This window comes from Schistocerca cancellata, chromosome 5 (genome assembly GCF_023864275.1).
Source record: "Schistocerca cancellata isolate TAMUIC-IGC-003103 chromosome 5, iqSchCanc2.1, whole genome shotgun sequence".
NCBI lineage: Eukaryota > Metazoa > Arthropoda > Insecta > Orthoptera > Acrididae > Schistocerca > Schistocerca cancellata.
Window position 1 is genome coordinate 136,506,517 of NC_064630.1, and position 26,117 is coordinate 136,532,633.

At 39.5% G+C, this 26,117-nt stretch overlaps 1 protein-coding gene across 3 annotated transcripts in view; it reads right to left on the reverse strand.

Moving 5' to 3' along the window:
- Positions 1-9,186: 9,186 nt before the first annotated feature.
- LOC126188158 (tetratricopeptide repeat protein 30A) overlaps positions 9,187-26,117 on the reverse strand; it is a 149,082-nt gene continuing 132,151 nt past the window's right edge. Inside the window, exons 9-12 of one of the 3 annotated variants that reach the window (XM_049929669.1) lie at positions 24,585-24,760; positions 24,244-24,339; positions 14,783-14,895; positions 9,187-10,157 (exon numbers count right to left, since the gene is read on the reverse strand). In XM_049929669.1, the coding sequence (XP_049785626.1) occupies positions 10,027-10,157; positions 14,783-14,895; positions 24,244-24,339; positions 24,585-24,760 (516 nt within the window). In that variant the 3' untranslated portion in view covers positions 9,187-10,026. The remainder of the gene's footprint in view (positions 10,158-14,782; positions 14,896-24,243; positions 24,340-24,584; positions 24,761-26,117) is intronic. The other 2 variants (XM_049929668.1, XM_049929670.1) reach the window with 2 other exon arrangements.

The window sequence follows — 26,117 nt, forward strand, 5'->3', positions numbered from 1 at the left end:
AAAAAGACAGCCTACATTACACGTGTCCATCCTCTGCTGGAATATTGCTGTGTGGTATGGGATCTTTACCAGGTAGGATTGATGGAGGACATCGAAAAAGTGCAAAGAAGGGCAGCTCTTTTCGTGTTATCGTGCAATAGGGGTGAGAGTGTCACTAATATGATACGTGAGTTGGGGTGGCAGTCACTGGAACAAAGGCAGTGTTCTTTGTGGCGAGATCTACTTACGAAATTTCAATCACAGACTTTCTCTTCTGAATGCAAAAATATTTTGTTTTTTTCCCATGCGCCACTCGAGAGTGGAATGGTAGAGTAGTAGTATGAAAATGGTTCGATGAACCCTCTTCCAGGCACTTGTGTGAATAGTAGAGTAACAATGTAGATATTTAATTCCTTTGGATTTATATTGTAAATTCTGTACTGATTTGCTGTTTTGAAGTTGAATAAGGCAGGAAAGGAAAAAATTCTGTTTGTGTAATCTCTATTTCCAGAAGTTGTCATAATGTGGTTGCTGATTCTGTTCATTACTCAGATAACCAGTGATACTGTTTAATCTAGCATTCAGCTACTCTGTGAATGGTTGGTTTTTCTGGTCTCAGCTAAGCTGAAATTAAACAATTTCATGGATACTTTCAGTTAATCGGAGTAAAATATCTTTCATCCACAATTCATTACTAGCTCACTCTATACTTTGAGAAGTGAAATACTGTTTCAGAAATACAAAATGTGAAATACAGTTTCAGAAATACAAAATTGGTGAAGTATTTTAAAATCAGTGATTCCCTTCTTACTTCTCACAGATTAAATACTTCTTTCAATGTATGCTGTCAGTTGATTGGAGCTTACGCAGGGATACATTTGAAAATAAACTTCAGAATATATAACTAACTCAGTGATTACTTTTATCTTCACAAGGACTTCGGCTGGGTTTATTTATCGACAGAGAATACAATATGTCAATGCAGTAAAAACTTTGTCTCGTAATAAAATAGAAGTTAACTTGGCTGTGGCCAGAAAGACTGTTTTAAAGCCATTACCAACATTCAACACAATTTTACAACAGTAATTGTTTTCATTATCCAATCATAATCGCTGCAGGAGTTGCTGTCGATGGCCAACTACCAGGTGAGTACTTGACATGAAATTCCCATGGCCACACACACAACAGCCTTCCGCACTTGCCCATTCTCCATGACATACATATAACAAAGAAAACACACACTTTGTCGTTTTTCTTTAAATAACTATTATGATTAAAAATCATTAACTTCATTGATGACATACTATGTATTGATTGTACTTTACCACACATCATGTAGGTGGCACGGATGTCAATAGTATAGCACAAATTCTATATCGCTAAATCTACCAACAGCCTCTTGACTTATTGACTGCCATCTCCATAGTGATGGATGTTTCATCACCAGCCCAGGTCTCGCCACAGCATCAGATGTCAGGCCGGCAGTGGCCTCATGACAGTCGACATGTTAATGGCAGACAAATGAAAGAGGTGTAGGATGCCTTTTTTTGGGGCAGAGGAAGTTTGGAGATGCAGAAGAGAAACACTTGCATAACAGCATCATAAGGTTCATCCATAGAATATGCTGTCTTCCAAATTGCCTCTTTGGTTCTTCATTGTTGATTCCCTTATTGTTTGGCTTTGGAGTTGTGTGTGACCTTCCTACTTACTCAATGAACAGTCCCATTTCCTCCATCCCTCTGGTCTACATAGCTGAAGAAAACAACCTATGGTCTCAAAAGCTGGCATTTGTATTTGTGCCTGTTTACAACCATATGGTGCATAGAAGTCTCTTTCTCATAATTTTTTATTTCAGGAAGTATAATTGGGTATTCATGATTCAAAAAATGTTCTGTAAATGATTTTCGTTGCTAGAGTTATAAGAAACGATTTCACAATATAATGAAGAGAATCACGTGAAACAGTGAACACATAGGGTGACAATTACTGAAGTGTAGGAAATAAAATCATCATAACTTATAAACAGTTTGCATTAGCATGTTCAAACTGCACTTCTGGCCATGGGGCAAAATGGGAATTAGTATGGTTTGGTTTAGCAACAAAGCCCACTTTTACTTGGATAGGTTAGTCGGTGAGCAAAATTGGTGCATTTGGGATACTGAGAATCTGGATTTTGCAATCGAGAAGTCTCTTCACCCTCAATGGGTGACTATGTGGTGTGCAATGTCCAGTCAGAGAATAATTGGTGTGATATTCTTCGATGGCACGGTGACTACCGAATAGTATGTGAAAGTTTTGGAAGATGATTTCATCCCCATTATCCAAAGTGACTGCCATTTCAACAAGATGTGATTCATGCAAGATGGAGCTCAACCCTATTGAAGCAGAAGAGTATTTGATGTCCTGGAGGAGCACTTTGGGGACCACATTCTGGCTCTGGGGTACCCGAAGGCCACTGGCATGGGCCCTCGATTGGCTGCCATATTCTCCGATCGGAACACATATGACTCCTTTTTGTGGGGCTATATTAAAGGCAAGGTGTATAGCAATAACCCCAAAACCATTGCTGAGCTGAAAACAGCCATTCAGGAGGTCATCTATAGCATCGATGTACTGTTGCTTCAGTGGGTCATGCAGAATTTCACTATTCGTCTGCGCCCCATCATCACCAATGATGGCAGGCATATTGAACATGTCATAACCTGAATCTGAATATCTGTAGTGACATTTACATGTTGAATAAAGTGTGTGATTGCTGTGGTATGTGACTAATTTGATCTTTTTTTTCCCCCAGATCATTCAATAATTGTAACCCTGTAAATCAGTGTTTCATCTGCATTTATTCAGTCATCCATTCACATATTGTTTTATGTAAATCACATTATGATGAACAAGAAGTACCGTTCTACACCAACTAGCAGAATAAATTGTGGCAAGCCGTGTCTGTAAAATGTACAGGACCCACCACCCTCTAAAACCTACATGTTTCAAAGGCCAATAAAATGGAGAGTAATTTATCCTAAAATAGGAAATAGCCCTTAAACAGTTTTTAATTAAAATTTTTGAAAATTATAAATGCTAAATGATGTCCATTTTTGTCAATGCACATTTTCAAATGACTTCTAAAGACTCTCATTCCCTGAGCTGTCACATCTCGCAGAACAGCTGCTGTCTTTCCATGAATTACTGTCTTGAGGCTGTACATCGTGTGTGGGCCAGTGTGCATAAATCTGATCTTTAAATTGCACCAAACAGAAGAAAAATTAGGACATGAGGTTGGAGGCAGTCCAACAAATATCAGTGTGTAATGAGAAGTTTTCCTTGTAAGCAGGTTTTTAGCATTCTCACTGATACTCCAGCAATGTGCATTGCACAACTACATTATTGAAACTGCACATTCAGATTGTGCAGTTTACATTATGGAGTGCAGGCCTAAAGGAGTTCAATGGTAAGGCAACATAACATTTGGGCAGTACTGTAACTGTGATTGTGTACACAACCATCCACACTGGAAACGACACACACACACACACACACACACACACACACACACACACACACACTCTCTCTCTCTCTCTCTCTCTCTCTAAATTCTTCAACAACCATTTTAATGAGTGAAAATTCAGGAAATTTTGTTAATTCTTATTTCACTCAGACTGATTACACTCAGACATTGCTTGTGTCTGTGTATGTGTGGATGGATATGTGTGTGTGTGCGCGAGTGTATACCTGTCCTTTTCTCCCCCTAAGGTAAGTCTTTCCACTCCCGGGATTGGAATGACTCCTTACCCTCTCCTTTAAAAACCCATATCCTTTCGTCTTTCCTTCTCCTTCCCTCTTTCCTGACGAGGCAACCGTTGGTTGCGAAAGCTAGAATTTTGTGTGTATGTTTGTGTTTGTTTGTGTGTCTATCGACCTGCCAGCGCTTTTGTTTGGTAAGTCTCATCATCTTTCTTTTTAAATATATATATATATACAGGGTGTTTCAAAAATGACCGGTATATTTGAAACGGCAATAAAAACTAAACGAGCAGCGATAGAAATACACCGTTTGTTGCAATATGCTTGGGACAACAGTACATTTTCAGGCGGACAAACTTTCGAAATTACAGTAGTTACAATTTTCAACAACAGATGGCGCTGCAAGTGATGTGAAAGATATAGAAGACGACGCAGTCTGTGGGTGCGCCATTCTGTACGTCATCTTTCTGCTGTAAGCGTGTGCTGTTCACAATGTGCAAGTGTGCTGTAGACAACATGGTTTATTCCTTAGAACAGAGGATTTTTCTGGTGTTGGAATTCCACCGCCTATAACACAGTGTTGTTGCAAAAAGACGAAGTTTTCAGCGGAGGTTTAATGTAACCAAAGGACCGAAAAGCGATACAATAAAGGATCTGTTTGAAAAATTTCAACGGACTGGTAACGTGACGGATGAACGTGCTGGAAAGGTAGGGCGACCGCGTACGGCAACCACAGAGGGCAACGCGCAGCTAGTGCAGCAGGTGATCCAACAGCGGCCTCGGGTTTCCGTTCGCCGTGTTGCAGCTGCGGTCCAAATGACGCCAACGTCCACGTATCGTCTCATGCGCCAGAGTTTACACCTCTATCCATACAAAATTCAAATGCGGCAACCCCTCAGCGCCGCTACCATTGCTGCACGAGAGACATTCGCTAACGATATAGTGCACAGGATTGATGACGGCGATATGCATGTGGGCAGCATTTGGTTTACTGACGAAGCTTATTTTTACCTGGACGGCTTCGTCAATAAACAGAACTGGCGCATATGGGGAACCGAAAAGCCCCATGTTGCAGTCCCATCGTCCCTGCATCCTCAAAAAGTACTGGTCTGGGCCGCCATTTCTTCCAAAGGAATCATTGGCCCATTTTTCAGATCCGAAACGATTACTGCATCACGCTATCTGGACATTCTTCGTGAATTTGTGGCGGTACAAACTGCCTTAGACGACACTGTGAACACCTCGTGGTTTATGCAAGATGGTGCCCGGCCACATCGCACGGCCGACGTCTTTAATTTCCTGAATGAATATTTCGATGATCATGTGACTGCTTTGGGCTATCCGAAACATACAGGAGGCGGCGTGGATTGGCCTCCCTATTCGCCAGACATGAACCCCTGTGCCTTCTTTTTGTGGGGACACTTGAAAGATCAGGTGTACCGCCAGAATCCAGAAACAATTGAACAGCTGAAGCAGTACATCTCATCTGCATGTGAAGCCATTCCGCCAGACACGTTGTCAAAGGTTCAGGTAATTTCATTCAGAGACTACGCCATATTATTGCTATGCATGGTGGATATGTGGAAAATATCGTACTATAGAGTTTCCCAGACCGCAGCGCCATCTGTTGTTGAAAATTGTAACTACTGTAATTTCGAAAGTTTGTCTGCCTGAAAATGTACTGTTGTCCCAAGCATATTGCAACAAATGGTGTATTTCTATCGCTGCTCATTTAGTTTTTATTGCCGTTCCAAATATACCGGTCATTTTTGAAACACCCTGTATATATAATAGAGGGAAACATTCCACGTGGGAAAAATATATCTAAAAAGAAAGATGATGAGACTTACCAAACAAAACACACATATCCATCCGCATATACACAGACACAAGCAGACATTTGTAAAGGCCTTTTTTCCCCCTAAGGTAAGTCTTTCCACTCCCGGGATTGGAATGACTCCTTACCCTCTCCCTTAAAACCCAAATCCTTTTTTCTTTCCCTCTCCTTCCCTCTTTCCTGACGAGGCAACCGTATATATATATATATATATATATATATATATATATATATAGAGAGAGAGAGAGAGAGAGAGAGAGAATAAAGAGCACACAAACATACACACAAAATTCAAGCTTTCGCAACAAACTGTTGCCTCATCAGGAAAGAGGGAAGGAGAGGGAAAGACGAAAGGATGTGGGTTTTAAGGGAGAGGGTAAGGAGTCATTCCAGTCCCGGGAGCGGAAAGACTTACTCTTTATTTTCTCTTTCTGTTTTTACCAGTAGTTTCACTTTGTATTCACCTTCCCCTTTTGTAAGTCTTTCCGCTCCCGGGACTGGAATGACTCCTTACCCTCTCCCTTAAAACCCACATCCTTTCGTCTTTCCCTCTCCTTCCCTCTTTCCTGATGAGGCAACAGTTTGTTGCGAAAGCTTGAATTTTGTGTGTATGTTTGTGTTCGTTTGTGTGTCTGTCGACCTGCCAGCACTTTCATTTGGTAAGTCACATCATCTTTGTTTTTAGGTGTATATATATATATATATATATATATATATATATATATATATATATATATATATATATATATATATATATATACTAATGACAGCATTAGGAAAAGGACAGATTGCTACTCACCATATAGTGGAAATGTTGAGTCGCAGACAGCCACTACAAAAAGGCCAGTATACATTTCAGCTTTCGGTCAAAAGGCATTCTTATGAAGTAGAAAACACACATGAGGGAAGAAGCAGTCTGATGTGGGCAAGGAGGAGGCTGGGATAGGGAGGGGAAGGGTGTTGTGCTGCTTGTGGGAGCACACAGGGATATTGTGGGGACAGGTTGCTGATACAGTGGGAGTGGGGGAGGGGGCGGTGAAGAGGATCAAAAACAGAGAGAAGTAGAGAAGCAGAAAAAAGCTGGTGTCCGTAGGAAGGATCTGGATGATGCAGGCTGTGAAGTAGTCATTGAAGTGAAGAACATAGTGTTGGACAGCATGTTCAGCAAGTGTGTGCTCCAGCTGTCTCTTGGCTACTGTTTGTTGGTGGCCATTCATGCGGACACGCAGCTTCTTAGTTAACATTCCCATGTTGAAAGTTGTACAGTGGATGCAGCTTAGTTTGTGGCAGAAAAAATGATTTATGTGGACCGTGAAAAACAATGCGAATGTAGATACTGATTGTCATTATTTTACTGCTGCCACTTACATATTTATGGAAACCCAATTTTGCAGTTTTTCTTATATTTCATGTATGTGTGAATAGGTACAATGGACTTTTTTTGACTTCATGGCATTTTTTTAATTGTTTTAAGTGAGCAGTGTATTTGTTAGCATGATTTGTATACTTTGAATTTCAAGCTAACTAATGAATTTATGCTGCCATCGTTCATAAAGCAAAATTTTATAATTTTTATATTGAAGTATGCTTCTTAATGTAAAAGATCTGTAATTAGCGAAATTAGAATAGTAATGGTTCTGCTCTTAATATCTCTGCATTATGAGTTCACATTGTAAGGATATAATTGCTGCTTTTTTTTAGCAACTGATTTTTACTCTTTATAATGTAAAAAATAATTTCCCCAAAAAATGTCCCTCTACCTACTTACAGCATAGGAAGCATGAGAAAATGTTTATTTTCTATTAGTCTTCTCTCCAGTACCTAGTGATGATGAATCTAATACACTATATGATCAAAAGTATCCAGACACTCCCAAAAACATACGTTTTTCATATTAGTTGCTTTGTGCTGCCTCCTACTGCCAGGTACTCAATATCAGCGACCTCAATAGTCTTTAAACATAGTGGGAGAGCAGAATGGGTTGCTCCGCGGAACTCGTGGATTTCGAACGTGCTCAGGTGATTGAGTGTCACTTGTGTCATACATCTGTATGCGAGATTTCCACACTCCTAAACATCCCTTGGTCCACTGTTTCTGATGTGACAGTGAAGTGGAAACATGAAGGGCCATGAACAGCACAAAAGCTTACAGGTCAACCTCATCTGTTGACTGACAGAGACCGCCAACAGTTGAAGAGGGCCATAATGTGTAATAGGCAGACATCTACCCAGGCCATCACAGAGGAATCCCAAACTGCATCAGGATCCACTGCAAGTACTATGACAGTTAGGTGGGAGGTGAGAAAACTTGGAGTTCATGATCAAGTGGCTGCTTGTAAGCCACACATCACATTGGTGAATGCCAAACGATGCCTCGCTTGGTGTAAGGAGTGTAAACATTGGACAATTCAACAGTGGAAAAACATTGTGTGGAGTGACGAATCACAGTACACAATGTGGTGATCCGGTGGCAGGGTGTGGGTATGGCGAATGCCCAGTGAACATCATCTGCCAGCATGTGTAGTGCCGACAGTAAAATTCGGAGGCTGTGATGTTATGGTGTGGTAATGTTTTTCATGGAGGAGGCTTATACTCCTTGTTGTTTTGCGTGGTGCTATCACAGCACAAGTCTACATTGATGTTTTAAGCACCTTCTTGCTTCCCACTGTTGAAGCGCAACTCAGGGATAGCAGTTGCATATTTCAACACGATCGAGCACTTGTTCATAATGCACGGCCTATGGTGGAGTGGTTACACAACATAATATCCCTTAAATGGACTCGTCTGCACAGAGTCCTGACCTGAATCCTACAGAACACGTTTGGGATGTTTTGGACATCAATACCTCTCCTCAGTGCAGCACTCCATGAAAAATGGGCTGTCATTCCCCAAGAAACCTTCCAGCACCTGACTGAACATCTGCCAGCAAGAGTGGAAGCTGTCATCAAGGCTAAGGGTGGGTCAACACCATATTGAATTCCAGCATTACTGATGGGGGGCACCACAAACTTGCAAGTCATTTTCAGTCAAGTGCCTGGATACTTTTGATCACATAGTGCACGTGTCATTTTTTTTTCCAAATAGGTAAAGGGGTAAAATCAGGATCTGGAGAGTTACGTGGCTTTTATTACAGGATAGAAAATGGTTGAAAAATATTGCAGTGTTGGAAAAAGTACCTCTGCAATAACATAATCTGATTTGCTACTGAGTAAATGGCCACAAATGCCTTATCTAGCATGCAACTATTAAAGAAATATTTTACAATGTGACAAAAGACATGCAACATAAGGGGAAACATATGAAGGGCATAATGAGCACCACCAATATTTGTGACAAAAGAGTAATGTGTAGTGTTGAATCACCAGCTACTGAAATAGGGACAGCTGGAGAAAAGCCAAGAAGCACACATACACAAAAGTACAGTTCAATGTAGAACTTCCCAATATTCTTAAATTCCTGTACTGTAACAAAGCTGGGGAAGAAACAGCTATATTAAACAGATGACAGGAAAAAAAATTCGACAAAGCCAGTGATCAGGAATTACATTGGGTACAGCAAGTAGAAAGAAATGTACAGATGTTTTAACAACTAGACAGATTGTTTAAATGAGAAAAGTAATGGAATCTATGACTAAATAGGAATTCATAATTCTCCTATTTAATTGTCCCATAAACTGATTAATCCATTATCCATAGGTTTCTTCTTGCATCCCTCAACTGACCCTCTCCCCTTAACTCCAATTATACAACTACAGCATTTATTATCCAACAGCATTTATTATCTATACAGGGGAGCTATCAATTTATGGAATAGAAGTTTTATTTAAAATTAGGGGAAAACAAAAAGATATTAAGGATACATGTATTTGCAGAGTAGTAGCTAACTAAATGTAAATACAATTAATAGTTGTAATTAAATAAATACTTATACTTAAATAAGACTAAAAGCCACAGCACCAGCAATAATAGTACATGTACACGACCAGCTGTGTGTTCTCCAGTTTGAAAAAATAACTACCAAAATTCCATTTCTGGTGTGAAGAGAGTTGCTTTTGAGGCAACATATGGAGTACCTATTACAAGACTGCTGAAAAAAGGATAAGATCTCCAACAAATTTTGTGTCACACATTTTTAGTGTGAAAAAGTGGTAATACGAGAAACATAATTTTTCTGCTTTCTGTGGTTTTCCTATTTCTCTCACGCTTATCTTCCTTCTCACATTTGTCAATTTCCAACAAAATACATAAGCACATGATATACATTGACAAAGAATCCCTCAAAAACTACTGTGAGAACAAAAGAGTGACTTGTAATTCTACTGAATATGTTATGATCTTTTCTGTTGCTATATTACTCTTCTTTCCCTGCAAAGAAAATTAAACATTTTCTTGTAATGTTATCTACATCCTGAATTCAACACATAAAAAAGTTTCAATTTTTACTGGTATATTCCTCCAACATCCAATTTGGCTAATACATTTGTAGTCTCAGGAGCAATGCCTTTAGGAGTCGAGCTTCATATGTCACTGTATTTTTCCCCTGATGTAAGTGAGGCTCTTCAAGTGGCTGCAGTATCACTGTTTTAACATCTCTGCCATAAACTGAAAATATTAAACACATGCCAATTCAGAATTTAGGAACACTTAAAAAAGTGAGTTTGTATTACTGAGTAGCATCATCATCATCATCTCATTAAAAAAGCATTGTTCATAATGATGACAACAGCAGCAGAAGAATTTAAAGAGTTTTTAAGTTATTTAATTTCTTTTACAAATACAGACCTGCAGGTAATATACCCCATTGCTTATATTTCTAATTGGTGTTAATATTTGTAATTAATGTTAATATAGTCATGCTAATTTTATGTCAGTGGTAAACATAGCTGTGACAACGAGGCAGTTAGGTTTTGTGGGGTAGTCAGTAAACAACACCACTTATTTAATTTTGTAATTTAAAGATCTTTTTAATTTAAAAAATATTTACACCATACTTTGTAAGAAATGTGAAGTTGTATATTTTAGACTTATTTTAGTGAAATTATAAATTTTTACTTTCAGATGCAAAGAGTTCTAATCAATTTAAAATTCCTTGAACAAAACAAAAATGTACCATCAGCAATTCTGTTGATGACCATGAAGTGAACTTTAGGCTATCAAATGCATGCAGAGATGTGTTTACACCACCAGAAAAAACTTTCTTTGTGTTCCAACTTAAACTGGTGGCATGAATTACAGTTTATCTCTCACAGTTATGACAAAGCTAGTATATGAATGCGCTGCAGTGAAAAACGACGAGTTCACCTCTGGTAGCTAAGTGGTCATCACAGATGGCTGTCATGTGGAGGACCTGGATTTGATTCCCTGTATTGCTAAGGATTTTTCTTGGTGTGAGGACTGGTACAGGCTGCACTCAGCCTCATGATCCCAAGTGAGGAGCTACACACCAAGCAGCAGTGACTCCACAGTCTAGGGAGTCTGCAAAATAACTGGAAGAGAGGTGTGCTGACCATGTGCCCCTCCATATCACATTTGCATGACACCACAAGCCACAGGCCTGATGAGGGGCTCATTAACAACAAGGAACTGCCATACTGGCAACAAGCCTGTGAGGGTGTAGCTTCATTCTTTTATGAAGAGGCATATACTATTTCTTATACAATGTGAAACTACTAGTCTGAGCTGTGCACTAATTACAACAGGTCAAATTTAGCTTAATTTTATACCAATTTGAAAGAATTTTACCAAAAATTCAAATATGGTCCACAAGATATTTACAACCCTGATGAGACTGGCCTCAAAATTGTAGAGTAACCTGGAAAGGTAGTGTCTCCATGTGGCCAGAAGCAAGTGTGGCAGAAAACTTTTGCAGAGAGGGACACTCTTGTAACCTTGTGTGACATTATACTGAGCCTGGGAAAGCAGTTCCTCCATTTTCTGTGTTCGCATGCATTCATTTTCAGGATTGCATGCTTAACAATGGGTCACCTGGAAGTGAGGGGCAGATTACACTTCAGGATGGATGACTGGAGACACATACATAAATACACTCCTGGAAATGGAAAAAAGAACACATTGACTCCAGTGTGTCAGACCCACCATACTTGCTCCGGACACTGCGAGAGGGCTGTACAAGCAATGATCACACGCACGGCACAGCGGACACACCAGGAACCGCGGTGTTGGCCGTCGAATGGCGCTAGCTGCGCAGCATTTGTGCACCGCCGCCGTCAGTGTCAGCCAGTTTGCCGTGGCATACGGAGCTCCATCGCAGTCTTTAACACTGGTAGCATGCCGCGACAGCGTGGACGTGAACCGTATGTGCAGTTGACGGACTTTGAGCGAGGGCGTATAGTGGGCATGCGGGAGGCCGGGTGGACGTACCGCCGAATTGCTCAACACGTGGGGCGTGAGGTCTCCACAGTACATCGATGTTGTCGCCAGTGGTCGGCGGAAGGCGCACGTGCCCGTCGACCTGGGACCGGACCGCAGCGACGCACGGATGCACGCCAAGACCGTAGTATCCTACGCAGTGCCGTAGGGGACCGCACCGCTACTTCCCAGCAAATTAGGGACACTGTTGCTCCTGGGGTATCGGCGAGGACCATTCGCAACCGTCTACATGAAGCTGGGCTACGGTCCCGCACACCGTTAGGCCGTCTTCCGCTCACGCCCCAACATCGTGCAGCCCGCCTCCAGTGGTGTCGCGACAGGCGTGAATGGAGGGACGAATGGAGACGTGTCGTCTTCAGCGATGAGAGTCGCTTCTGCCTTGGTGCCAATGATGGTCGTATGCGTGTTTGGCGCCGTGCAGGTGAGCGCCACAATCAGGACTGCATACGACCGAGGCACACAGGGCCAACACCCGGCATCATAGTGTGGGGAGCGATCTCCTACACTGGCCGTACACCACTGGTGATCGTCGAGGGGACACTGAATAGTGCACGGTACATCCAAACCGTCATCGAACCCATCGTTCTACCATTGCTAGACCGGCAAGGGAACTTGCTGTTCCAACAGGACAATGCACGTCCGCATGTATCCCGTGCCACCCAACGTGCTGTAGAAGGTGTAAGTCAACTACCCTGGCCAGCAAGATCTCCGGATCTGTCCCCCATTGAGCATGTTTGGGACTGGATGAAGCGTCGTCTCACGCGGTCTGCGCGTCCAGCACGAACGCTGGTCCAACTGAGGCGCCAGGTGGAAATGGCATGGCAAGCCGTTCCACAGGACTACATCCAGCATCTCTACGATCGTCTCCATGGGAGAATAGCAGCCTGCATTGCTGCGAAAGGTGGATATACACTGTACTAGTGCCGACATTGTGCATGCTCTGTTGCCTGTGTCTATGTGCCTGTGGTTCTGTCAGTGTGATCATGTGATGTATCTGTCCCCAGGAATGTGTCAATAAAGTTTCCCCTTCCTGGGACAATGAATTCACGGTGTTCTTATTTCAGTTTCCAGGAGTGTATATTGGCACACGAATGACCAAGCAAAGAAAACCCAACACTTCTTTTCACTGACAATCATGGAAGCCACATTTCAATAAGAGCAATAACATTTGCAAAGAAAATGGCATAGTTCTATTAACGTTACCACCACCACATTGCAGCCATAAGCTTCGACCTCTGAATGTTGCTGTTCATGGGCCTTTCAAGTCCTATTGCAGTAAGGCTTGTGACAGGTGGCTACTAAATCAAGCCTGTCAGACACTTAAATCTGTGAAGTGACAGGCATAATGGGTGAAGCATTTCCATCTGCTTTCACACTTTCATATCAGCAAAGGTTTCAAAGATATAGGAATAATGACTTTCAATGATGAAATATTTGGTGAAGCAGATTTTCTGCATTCACCTTTGAATGTCAGGCCTGCCTTTTCAGTCATCTTAGAATGAAAGAGTTGCTTCAGAAAATAAAGTTCCTACTACAATTCTAGGTCCATTTCTTCCATCTTCTCCTGGGTGTGGAACTGATCAAGTTCCTTCCACATCTAGTAGCTCTACTAGCAATCTCATTCCTTCTTCTCCTCATCAACAAGAATGCCTGGCAGAATTATTTGTGCCTCATGAAGCCTTGCATCCATTCCCACAGTGACCAAAACAAGGAGAATCTCTTATTCTTACAAGTTCACCTGCAAAGACCTGACTGGAAAAAGAAGTCTTCTACAGATTTTGTGAAGAAGTCTCTTTGTTCTAGCATTCCAGAGACTTTCTACAAGTGCCAGATACCCTCCAATAGCTTTTCCATACAGGATGACAATGCTTTTGTTGCCACTGCTGATATTATTACAAAACTACCTCATCCCCTTAAAGACTTACATCAAAGACACACATGCAACCCCCCCCCTCTCCCTCCCCCCCTCCCACACACACACACACACACACACACACACACACACACACACACACACACACACACACACACACACACACACACAAAGGGACTATGCCATTCTCTAAGGAACATCATGTTTCAATTCTGGTAGGGGCACTAATAGTCAGAGAAAGAACATGGGAACTGATTCCCATCAGGACATTTCATAGAATGGCAACATGGAGCTCCCACATTTCTTCCTGCACTTAATGCTTGTCTTTACTAAAGATGGCTGCCACATGTCTCGTGTATTCAAGAATACTGTAAGATAAAATAATGAACACTCTTTTTCCCAGACACTTGTATTTCAGTTTGATTTGACTGATTTGAAGGGAACATCAGAATAAAGTTGTAACCCTCAATTTAGTAAAGGTTGATTTGATCATGTTGTCTGTTAGGTCTATATGTGGGCAGCAAGTAGTTCCACATGTAACACTAGAAAATGCTGTCTGTAGTATAAACTGCTTTGTTTTATTGTGTTAATGTTCTTGTCTTTGAATTTAACCAAACAGATAACATGGAGTACTGAAAAAAAATTCTTGTGGATTAGCACTTTCTTCTGCCAATTCTTTCATTTAAATTAATTGTGGACTATTCACCTCTTAGTGAACAATTACCTAACTGTAATAAACCAAGATTAGCATATAAGTGATGATGGAAGGAAACTATTATGCTCCAAAACTACAAACTTTCAGACTTGTAATTATTCCCAGATGGATTAACTAAATAATGACAGTATTAATACCAATTTTTAACAGAGGCAAAAAGAGACATGGCAACAACTTGTTACAAATACACTTGATCACTTTCAAGACATTTTGAATAGCTGACTTAAAGTATTCAAGAGATTTAATTACCTTCACAGTGTTCCAAAAATTGTATGCACTCTTGGAATACAGAGTCTTTGGCAACAATCATGTGCTTTGCCAAGTTTTCAATCAAGGAAAGGAAACATCTTTTAGCATAAAACCTGTGGAAACCAATTGGAAATATGATAACAGTGAGTGTGCATTTTAGCTTTCAAAAGACCATAATACTAACTTAATGAGTGAGATTTCAGTTTGCCACATATATTATAGAAAGCCAGCATAGGTGCCATGAGGTGGACTGTGATCTGTATGGACACATATCACACATTGCCGGGTCCTCTCACTGGTGCAAGAAGTGATGGATCACAAGAGTGAGTTCTATACATGGATGAGTGAGAAGGAGATCTACATCTACATACTGCCAGTCACCACACAGTGTGTGGCAGACAGTACCCCATACTACTACTAGTCATTTCCTTTCCTGTTCCACTCACATATAGAGCAAGGGAAAACGATTGCCTATACGTGTCCATATGAGCCCTAATTTTTCGTATCTTATCCTTCGTGACCCTTAAGCAAAATGTATGTTTGACAGCAATAGAATCATTCTGCAGTGACTTCAAATGCTGGTTCTCTAAATTTTCTCAGTAGTGTTTCTTGAAAAGACTGTTGTGCTCCCTACAGTGACTGCCATTTGAGTTCACAAAGCATCTCCATAATACTTGGGTGATGTTTGTACCTACCGGTAACAAATATAGCAGCCCAAGTCTGAATTACTTGGATGTCTTTCTTTCATCTGAACTCATGAAGATCCCAACATTCAAGCAGTACCCAAGAATAGATTGCCCTAGTGTCCTATATGTGGTTTTCTTTACAGATGTACTACACTTTCCCAAAGTTCTGCCAATAAACTGAAGTCAATCATTCACCTTCCCTACTGCAATCCTCACATGCTCTCTCCAGTTCACATCAGTTTTGCAATGTTACACCCAGATAATTAAATGATGTGACTATGTCAAGCAGGACACTACTAATGCTGTTTCCACACATTAAAGGTTTGCTTTTCCTACTCATCTGCATGAACCTAAATTTCTCTACAATTGGAGCTAGATGTCATTCATCACACTACCTAGAAATTTTGTCTAAGCCATCTTGTATCCTCCTACAGTCAAACAACAATGACACCTTCCTGTACACCACACAGCATCATTAGCAAACGAGTGCAGATTGCAGCCTACACTGTCCACCAGATCATTTACTTATACAGAAAATATCAGTAGTCCTATCAAGCTTCCCTTGGACACTCCTGATGATACCCTTGTCTCTGGCGAACACTCACCACCGAGGACAATGTACCGGGTTTTATTACTTAAGAAGTCTTCGAGCCTCTCGCATATCTGCAAACCTATTCCTTATACTCATACCTTTGTAAACAGTCTGCAGTGGGGCATCAAGGTTTTTCCAGACATGTGAAATATGGAATCTGCCTGTTGCCCTTTATCCATAGTTTCCAGTATATCGTGTGAGAAAAGTGCAAGCTGAGTTTCACGCGTACTGATTCGTTGACAGAGCTTTTTGATCTCAAGTAAATTTGTTATGTTTGAACTCAGAATATGTTCAAGAATTCTGCAGCAAACTGATATGAAAAATATTGGTGTACCATTTTATGGGTGCATTCCTTTGCCCTTCTTGTATACAGGAGGCACCTGCACTTTTTTCCAGTCACTTGGGACTTTGTGCTGGGTGAGAGATTTGTGACAAATGCAAGCCATGCTAAGTAAGGGGCCAATACTATAGAGTACTCTTTGTAAAACTGAGTTGGAATTCCATCTGGAAACTGTACTGTTTATGTGGCACTAACCTGCACTTGAGTTGTTAACTGCAGTTCATTATTTGCCTCTTTCAGCCAATCTCCTTCCATTCATCCATGTTCTATAGATTCCATCAAGAAAGAGAATCTTCAGGGATTTTTAATGATATAAATTATACATTAAAAAAAGGCAAACAAATCACAGTACCTTAACCTGTGTATTCTATAAACAATAAAATATGACTACACTGCTTAATGCTATTCACACTTATGCCAGCTAAATTTAATACAGTAAATTAGAATGAAAGCTCTTATCTGAAAAAAGCTGCTGCTTACCCAATTATACTAAATAGCTGCTGTTTATCTCCTACTCGCGGCTTTATATTTACTTAACTACACCGGTATTTATCAAAGTAAATAGTAACAAAACTATGGGTCAGTGCTGGCCAGTACTCAACTTTAGGAGAGATATCAGTACTGCCAATTGACACACAAAAGTACATACACTCTCCTACTTAAAGCGAAATTTCGTTTTGATACAGACTAAATAGTTATCTACATCTATATACACACAGTTTTGTTTCCAGAGCATTACTACTTGTCATGCAGATCTATGATGAACTCTTCTACTTGCCATGTAACTAACAGGACTTTTCAATCCCTGGTTCTATTTATTCACATGATTTGTAGAAGTGTAGCTAGAGAGACACACTTTTAATTTTATTTTCAGTTATTTGGGTTCCCAATTTCTTGCTTTACATCAGATTAGAGCTTGTTGCACACCTTTGCATCTAGACAAACGGACAAAGTCTAACTCTGAACCCTGAACTAGGAGGCAAAGTCTACATGGAAATCATTTTTGTGCCTTTCGATGTGACTGTGTACATCACAGTTAAGCTGAAACTGATTTTTATTATCAACGACAGAAACCATTGTGCAGTAAATGTCCTGGGAAGTAAATGTAAGAATTCCAAGTTCCTTAAAGAGGATGTATGGTTTTCTGCTTTTCATAATATTCTTACTACTCACTTTTGCTGAATAGATAATTTATTTAGGTAGACTGTCCCAGAAGATAATTTCATAAGACAAGGACTGAAAGTATCCAAATGAACCAAGATTATAGACTTCAGGTCAACACAATGAAAAACACTTCTAAGAGCAAAAATTGCTGTATGAGCATGTTGGTTAATTTATGTATGCATTGGCTCCATTTTAAATTGCTATTCAATTAAAGCAATGAATTTTACACAGAATGTTTTGATTAATATCCACTTACAGTGGTAGCACGTCAGTCACATAATATGAATCTTTGTGAGATTAAAACTTATATTGTTAGCTGCAAACCACTCGTAGATCTCTTCAACTGTCATTTTGGCTGTGTCTGCTAAGTTTGAGTTTGGACGTTTGATTAGTATGCTTGTGTTGTCATCACACTTTACAGTTTTTAAACACTCTTCAAAGTCATTGGACGGTCATTCGTGTAGGTTAGAGAGTAGAGTGAGACCAGTACTGATCTATGTAGCACTTCACATGTTATGTTCCCTATTCTGAGACTGTAAGTGGGCAGCAGCAGCAGAAGGTAGTGTAGAGGTGTGATTTGTCAGTTCCTGCAGGTGGTGCTGGTGCAGATGCAACTTACAATGAGTGGGAAGGGGTTAATGCAAGGTGACCTGGAAGTGCACATGCATGCCTCTGGTGACTGCAGGCTACTGATTACACTCATTAGAGGTCTACCACAGCTGTATGCAGTACTGTTAAGGTGTGTTCCACATGATGCCTTCTTTTCTGTTCAACTTTGCACATGCACTTACTTTTACAACAGTGCAACAATGCATACACATCTGTGCGAGCATTATTTCCTGGAAATGAAGGCTATGTGCAAAAGCACAACACTTCTTGGGTTCAGTGGGAATCTCTGTAGTGTTTAGCACATGACAGGCAGCTTAGGCCAATGTGAGTTTCATTGTGAAGTGTGTTGAGGTTATGCGTAAAGTGATTTGTGTGCAACAATGTCTGTTGACTGCAAAGATGCTGAAATTTATAGATAGTCATTGACAAAGGAAGTCATATGGAAGGCAGCTTCTATTATCTCAGTAATAATTTGGTATGTGATGCTCAAGTATTAGATAAAAAGTCTTGATCATATCACTGTAAAGAATAAGATAAGTCTCAAAGTAGGAAACCAAAGAAGAAGTCCAAAGATTCATGAAAGCTGCACATGAAAACTGTAGATGAATATTCATGTTGTGGTGCCTTTAGCACAACAATTGAGGTACCTGACATCTGGACAAAAGAAAAGATGGGATGGGTGGAGCCCCTCAACAAACTAGTAGAAATTGAAATGAAGAACATTGGTGGTGCAAAAACCTACAAAAATTGGAAAACTCAATCTCTGTCCTAATGGATTCTGCAGTCTATAACATTACAGATTTATCGAGTAGGGGGATGTTAATCTATTTTTATAAAATAAAATATGAATGATGTATAGAAAGTCAATTAACCATCACAGAATGGCTGAGAACCTCCCTTAACTACTTCCCAGTTTTAGAAACAATCACTGAAATGCTTTGTTTTGAAATGTGAAATATGTAGTTCAGATTGGTATATGAATCTCTGACTGCCAGCTAACAAAATGTTACTGCCAGCCTTATTGCTTCAGTTCCCCAAGCAGAAAATCTAAAACCTCAGTGTGACCCATTCCTGAAATTTGCAAATGAAATGTTGCCGTCACCTTTTACTTCTCATATTTAGATACTGTTTTACTAGTAGTCACATCGTGTTTTCTTTATCTGTCAACTTTTCATCACAATAAACACACTGCGGACTCCCAAGCAAGGAAGGTGATGCATAGCAGACTGCTTACACAATGAGGCAACTTGTGGAGATGAGAAAACACATGCATAGATGCATTCTTTCCACTAATTTTTGTGCATTAGCTATCATTCCCTTGTGTCAATGATTGCACTCGAGGAAAGAGGCATCATGTGAACGCACCTTTAAGTGATCTGAGATTTATCAGTATTCTCAAAAATGATTTCTAGTATGCAAAAAGCACATCCAAAAACCAGACCCATCATTTAATGTTGCGAATAAGCTTGTGTTCCAGCTCTTGAGGTCAGAAAAAGAACAGTTCTTGGCTATTCTCATAGAAGTTCTCTGTTATCAGATGTGTATTAAGTCCATTTGGTTTCTTGAGAATAGAGTTCTTGACTTCTGGAAGTTCTCGATTTTGCCCATGGCAAGTATGTAGCATCACTAGCTGTATCTGGTAAGGTTAAAAAGATTGAACTTTTGATTACTATGCTTGTGTCATCATTTAACCCTTCTTTTAAAGCCACTGGAAGATCATTTATGGTTGGAAGTTCACTTATGGTGTGCACATGAAGACTAAGAGTGGGCTCAGTACTCATCCTTGTGGTATCCCAGGAGATATTGTCCCCCAGTATGAGGTTAGTTTCAAGCCAGTGAGACTGTCAGTCATTGACACCATCTACGTTTTGTTATGAAGGTAAGAAAGGCTTGAGCAGTGCAGGAGACATGCCATTAATGCCATTAAATTTTAGTTTGCCAAGTAGTGTTTTGAGATCCACACAGAGATGGAGTGAATATGGAGGATAAAACGTACGTAAAATTATTTAAACCCCTTGCTTCATATCCCTGCAATAGACCTACATTAAAGACTTGCCCCACACATCCTCCCATCACCACCTACTCCAGTTCAGTCACAGGCATCTACTATCCCATCTATGTCAGGCCTACCTATGAAAGCAGTCATGTGATCTACAAACTAAACTGCAAGCACTGTGGTGCTTTCTACGGGGCCATGGCCGCTAACAAGCTGTCTGTCCACATGAATGGCCACAAACACTCTGTGACCACAAGACTGCTGGACCACCCAGTTGCTGAACATGCTGCTCACAACAATGTGCCTGATTTTAATGACTATTTCACAGCTGGGAACCTCAATCGCCTCAGTTTTCGCTAGTCCCTGTCCTCCACCTGCCTACCCCCTTCCCTGCTCCCACTCCAGAACTACACAGGTGGAAATATGGCAGTCTGGAACTACTACAACTGGTTTTATTCTACTCCTGTTGAATACTTAATTTTTCCCCTTTTTGTTTCAACTGTGTCTGACTAAATGTACTGTGTATATGCTACATACATTTTTACTTGCCAGAACACTATACATACAATTTTTCCCATTAATTTATTTTTCATGTGGTAGTTTTCAATCCACTGGTTACATTGCTATATTTAGTTTGAACTGGAACCCATGTTAATAAAGAGGCACTCATTACAATAGCATTAAATGGTCAAAGTAGTATGAGCTAATCAGTAGATTTGAGAGTATTGATGCCACTCATTGGAAAGACAGCATTTCATTCTTTCCAGTAACCTGTTTCAATTTCCCAAAATCAATTAACTTGAAAGGTGATTGCAATTAAAGTTCATACACATACAAAATTATTTTTGCCATTTGTGTCACTATGCCTATTAGATTCCAGGATTTGACTTTATACTTTTGTTGCCCCAACTTCTTGTGAACTAGCTAACACTTCGTTATTCAGTTATGCCCTTGATTAAGAATTTGCATAAATCAACATAATTCCAAATGTGGTAACTATTATCCATTAACAGGTAATCCACCATTTCGACGTACACCTTGTTAATCAAACTGTACTGAGAGTTATTATAATTTTTCAACTATTTATCTTTCAGTTTAACCAAATCTTTGCTGGAGCCAATAGGTAATCTATGCAATTAAATTTCCTGCCTGTAGTTTCACAAATTATATTTCTCTAGATCACACTAGTCTATAAGTATTGCTTTCCTCCCAAAAATCTTCTGTCTACACCCTGAGAGCTCAGAAGTCACATCTCCATGAAAGAACACAGTTAACATTCAACACAATGGCTGTGTCAATCTCCAACTCAGTTAACATCTACTGATAGTCTGTGTACCACTATCACCAAACTAACACTTCGATGATAGCTTGCTCACAATTATGATCAATAAACAACCTTATGATATTTGTGCCAATGAAAATCAGTGAGGCTGCATCTTATTAATTTTTCTATCATGACTAATAGGACATTATTTTGATGAACTGTTATTTGGCAGACAATTACGCGCACTGTCACCAAATACTGAATTTCTGTTACTGTTGCTGTGAGAGTGAATTCTGTGAACTGTAAAGTTATATACTAGTAAAGGTGCTTTTCTTGATGACTTACTGAGATTCTTTTGGATGAAAAATTAGCAGTATATTTTTTTACTAAATTTACAACTGTTATAAACATAAGGAACTTTTAAGTGGTAGAGACCAATTTGAATATGTGGAATCATGAAAATTTCAACTCAATTGTGGTGTGTTCATCACTGATCTGCATGATTACCAACAAAAGAATTTCAGATGATGAAACTTCAGTTCTGCATGTGCCACTGAGGAACTTCAACCTACAACCAAGTAAGTAAACATATAATTCCTCATATCCCACCAATACAGCTGCATAGTCCTTTCCTCTTCAATATTTCTCTTCTCCCCCTTTCCTCTGTACCATTACCTTATTTACCTGTGATTTTCCCATCAGTAGTAGGGCCTTCATCAAATCTGGCTGAGAAGTGGTTGTTTAAAGTAGGCTACTTTAAATAATGGGGTCAACACCATGTTTGCAGTCAAAATAATTTAATTGCATTTTGATAACAGAATAATCTATGGTTTATGGCCAGATTATGTCTCATCTAACATAATTCATGCACTGATAAATAGTTTGTCATGTGCTACACTCAGATGATGGACAACGATGATGATTGTTCGAGCGCAGTAACCTAACACAGAAATACTTATTCAGAGTAATTAAAGTGTGGTAAGTAAATCATTAAAACATTCCCCAATATACATGGTTCTTCCAAGCAGGTAGCCAAATCAACACAAACATCTGTGAATAGTAAGTATATTTTGGATATAACACAGTTCACAGTCCAATATTATTATCACAGTTTGCAGAATGCATTATTGAAGATTAACACAGTTCATGAGATTACTTGCAAGTTCACAGTCCATCAGTAAAAACAGACATTGAATTACAGAACAATGTCCCAGATGTGAAATTTAGATAAAACTCTGTACATTGTACGAGTTGTAACTTGTTCTAAATCGTCTGCAGCGCATTTCTGGATACAGATCTTACTTGTTTCACAACCTTCCACAGAAAGACTAAAATGGTTTCCAACAGGCTCTGTTTTATAAGATTAAATAATTAGAACTACATCTAAAAATTATTGTTTTCTGGAGTTTTACATGTTACAGTTAATACATTCCTGATTAACTGAATAGTGGAGAGAGATTCCTCTGTATGTGCACGTTTAGGTACAACAATAATTGCTATTGAATTATGCTGTCTAGCCTAACAAAATATGGGATTCTATTTCAGTAACAATGTTTTAATTAAGAATGCAAATTACTCTGAAACTAAATGATTGCAAGACCTGCTAACATATTTTTTTTTACTAGCTGTATAGATACTTCACTTACTTGTATATTACCCTGATTTACTTTACCAGGAAGCATCAGGTATATGTTTACATATGAACAATGATAATGAAATTTGACTGGTATTTGTAATTAACACAGTTTTCAGCTAAACTAATTACACTTGTGTGTTCTAATTGACCAAAAGAATGTCATGGATAATAAAGTTGCCTTGGATTAGCACTGAGTTAATATTCAAGATTTTCTGTAGTGTGCATGTCATAAAAATAACACCACTGGAGCTATTTGCAGAAAAAATAAAAATTTGTGTGTGTGTGTGTGTGTGTGTGTGTGTGTGTGTGTGTGTGTGTGTGTGTGTGTGTGAGGGGGGCAGGGGGGGGGGGGGGGGAGGGGAAAAAAACATGTTGTTGTGGTCTTCAGTCCTGAGACTGGTTTGATGCAGCTCTCTATGCTACTCTATCCTGCGCAAGCTTCTTCATCTCCCAGTACCTACTGCAACCTACATCCTTCTGAATCTGCTTGGTGTATTCATTTCTTGGTCTCCCTCTATAATTTTTACCCTCCACGCTGCCCTCCAATACTAAATTTGTGATCCCTTGATGCCTCAGAACATGTCCTACCAACCGATCCCTTCTTCTAGTCAAGTTGTGCCACAAACTTCTCTTCTCCCCAATCCTATTCAACACCTCCTCATTAGTTATGCGATCTACCCATATAATCTTCAGCATTCTTCTGCAGCACCACATTTTGAAAAACATAACAGGGGAAAGACTCCACCTCTTTCATACACCTCCCCCCCCCCCCCCCCCCCCCCCACTAGTAAAACCTCATGATGCTGCACCTAGCAGCCCAATCATGTCCCCACCATGTCATTGCATGCTCCCACAGGCAGCAGTAGCATCTTTCCTCACCCTTATCCTACTCTCTGTCCCCCCTCCCTGCCACAAGCCTCTTCTGTTGCCCCATTACCCACCCCAGCAAAGATTGCTGCTAACCTCAGATACAGTCAGGCCTTAGCACCCAGAGATGACAGTAACAAAATGTGTGTGGATTGTGCTTGTGTGAATGTGTGTGACTTTTGTACATCTGATGAAGGACAAAGTCCAATAGCTGAATATATCTGGCATTCTTTTTCATTGTGGCTGTCTGCATTTGTAAATTCTAAACTAGGTATTTTATAGTACAATTAAAAATGCAATATCTTACCAAGTGTCAGTGCCAAGTTTCTTGTTATAAGGTTCAAGACTTTTAATTACACGTGATATTCCAAATTCATAATTGCCTTTTGCACAATACAGTGTACTGAAAACAAAATATAATGTAAGTTTAAACAGAAATCATCTTTGACATCAAGAACATGGTAGCAAAACTCTACATTTGAGGAAACAGTGATATAATATGTAACATGTGATATGTGTACCCCAGGTACAAAATCCTGTACTAGCACATAATTTACACTTTCATCAATATAAGACCTGAAGGAATATGCATTGTGAACAATATTAGTACAGATTTTAAATTATTTAGTGTTACTCAGAGAACCATACCCAATGACAAGGTTGACAATGCAGAGGTGAAATATCTTCTTGTCAGGGTCTTCAAATGATAGTTGCTCTTCTTCCTTTTCTATTTTTCTCATTAATTCTTCAGCTTCTTCATTTTGAGATGTCATTATATAAGACACACATAAATTTGCAAGTACTACAGCACTGATACTAAGAATCTGGAAGTTCATTATGAAATCAATATTGAGACATGTACCACAAAAAGCTGTCAAGAATGTAAGCATATATATAAATTAAAAGGAATGCTAAAATTTTAACAGTAAAATACATTTATATTGTATTACACAATTATGGCTGCTAGAGATGTCTGAAAGTAAGAAGACAGGTGCATAATGCATTCTGTGCAGAGAGAGAGAATACTTTGTGGCAATGGCATGGTGCTCTCTGTCTCCATTTATCACCACATGCTCAAGCTGATCTTTCCCCTGGCAGCTAGCAATCCTGGATTATGCTCTATATGGGGACATTGTTTCTCCTTGTTGAAAAATATATCTATTCAGAAACTGCAGGTGTCATATGATAATAAAATACACATTGTGTTTGCCTTATGTACCCATAATGTTTACTATAATGGTTGAATATTCTATTATAAAAATGTTCTGCACATTTGTTGAAGACAGATAAACAGATGTAAGAGACTGATGCTATTCACTGGGGTATCACTTGATCACTGATTTCTGCTACTGCGCATTGAATCACCGCACATTGTATTATGCGCACATCATTCTAATGATGCAATTCAAGCCATTAAAATCCGAACTGCAACCTAAATGTTATTATTTTTAACTGTCAGTCATTGTACTCTCATCACTTGTAATGCTATCATTTTGAGAGATTGCAGTTTTGTGTTGATTCACAGTCATGGCTGCTCTGAAACTTTGTTTCCACTGTAACAAACTTTTAAAAAATCCAGGATATTGTGTACAAAAGTAACGTAAATAATAACAAAGAAAGAAAAGTTATATTACAAAAACAGTGTGTCCCAGATGGAAACAACAATCAGACATAAATAAATGTAATCACACAATTGCATGTGGACGATGAAGTCACATTTTCACATTGACAAACACTTCACCGAAACACAATCCCTCTGCTGCATTTTTTATGAAACTGTTTACACTAAAGAGTTGATGTTAATTACTTGTGAAGTACTGCTATAACAACATCAGTACTTTTCTAGCCAGTACCACACAAGCAATGGAAATTATATAGACTGTGATCAAATACTATATATGATATCCACATATATCATAAACAGTTCAAAGTACTGAAACAAGGTTTTCAGCAAGTAACTGTAAGCACAAAGAGGCAAGTTATTTGCTGAGTGGTTATCACATGTAAATCTTCATATTCAAAGCAACTACTTATTTAATGAAATCTAGTGACTCTTGAAAAGAGTAGAGTAATATAAAGCTTTATAGTTTGCAGGGAAACTTTCAGCAGAACAGGGGTGGGATGTACTAAATACGTACATCAACACCATTAGTACAATACATGATTAAGTCTTTTTACATG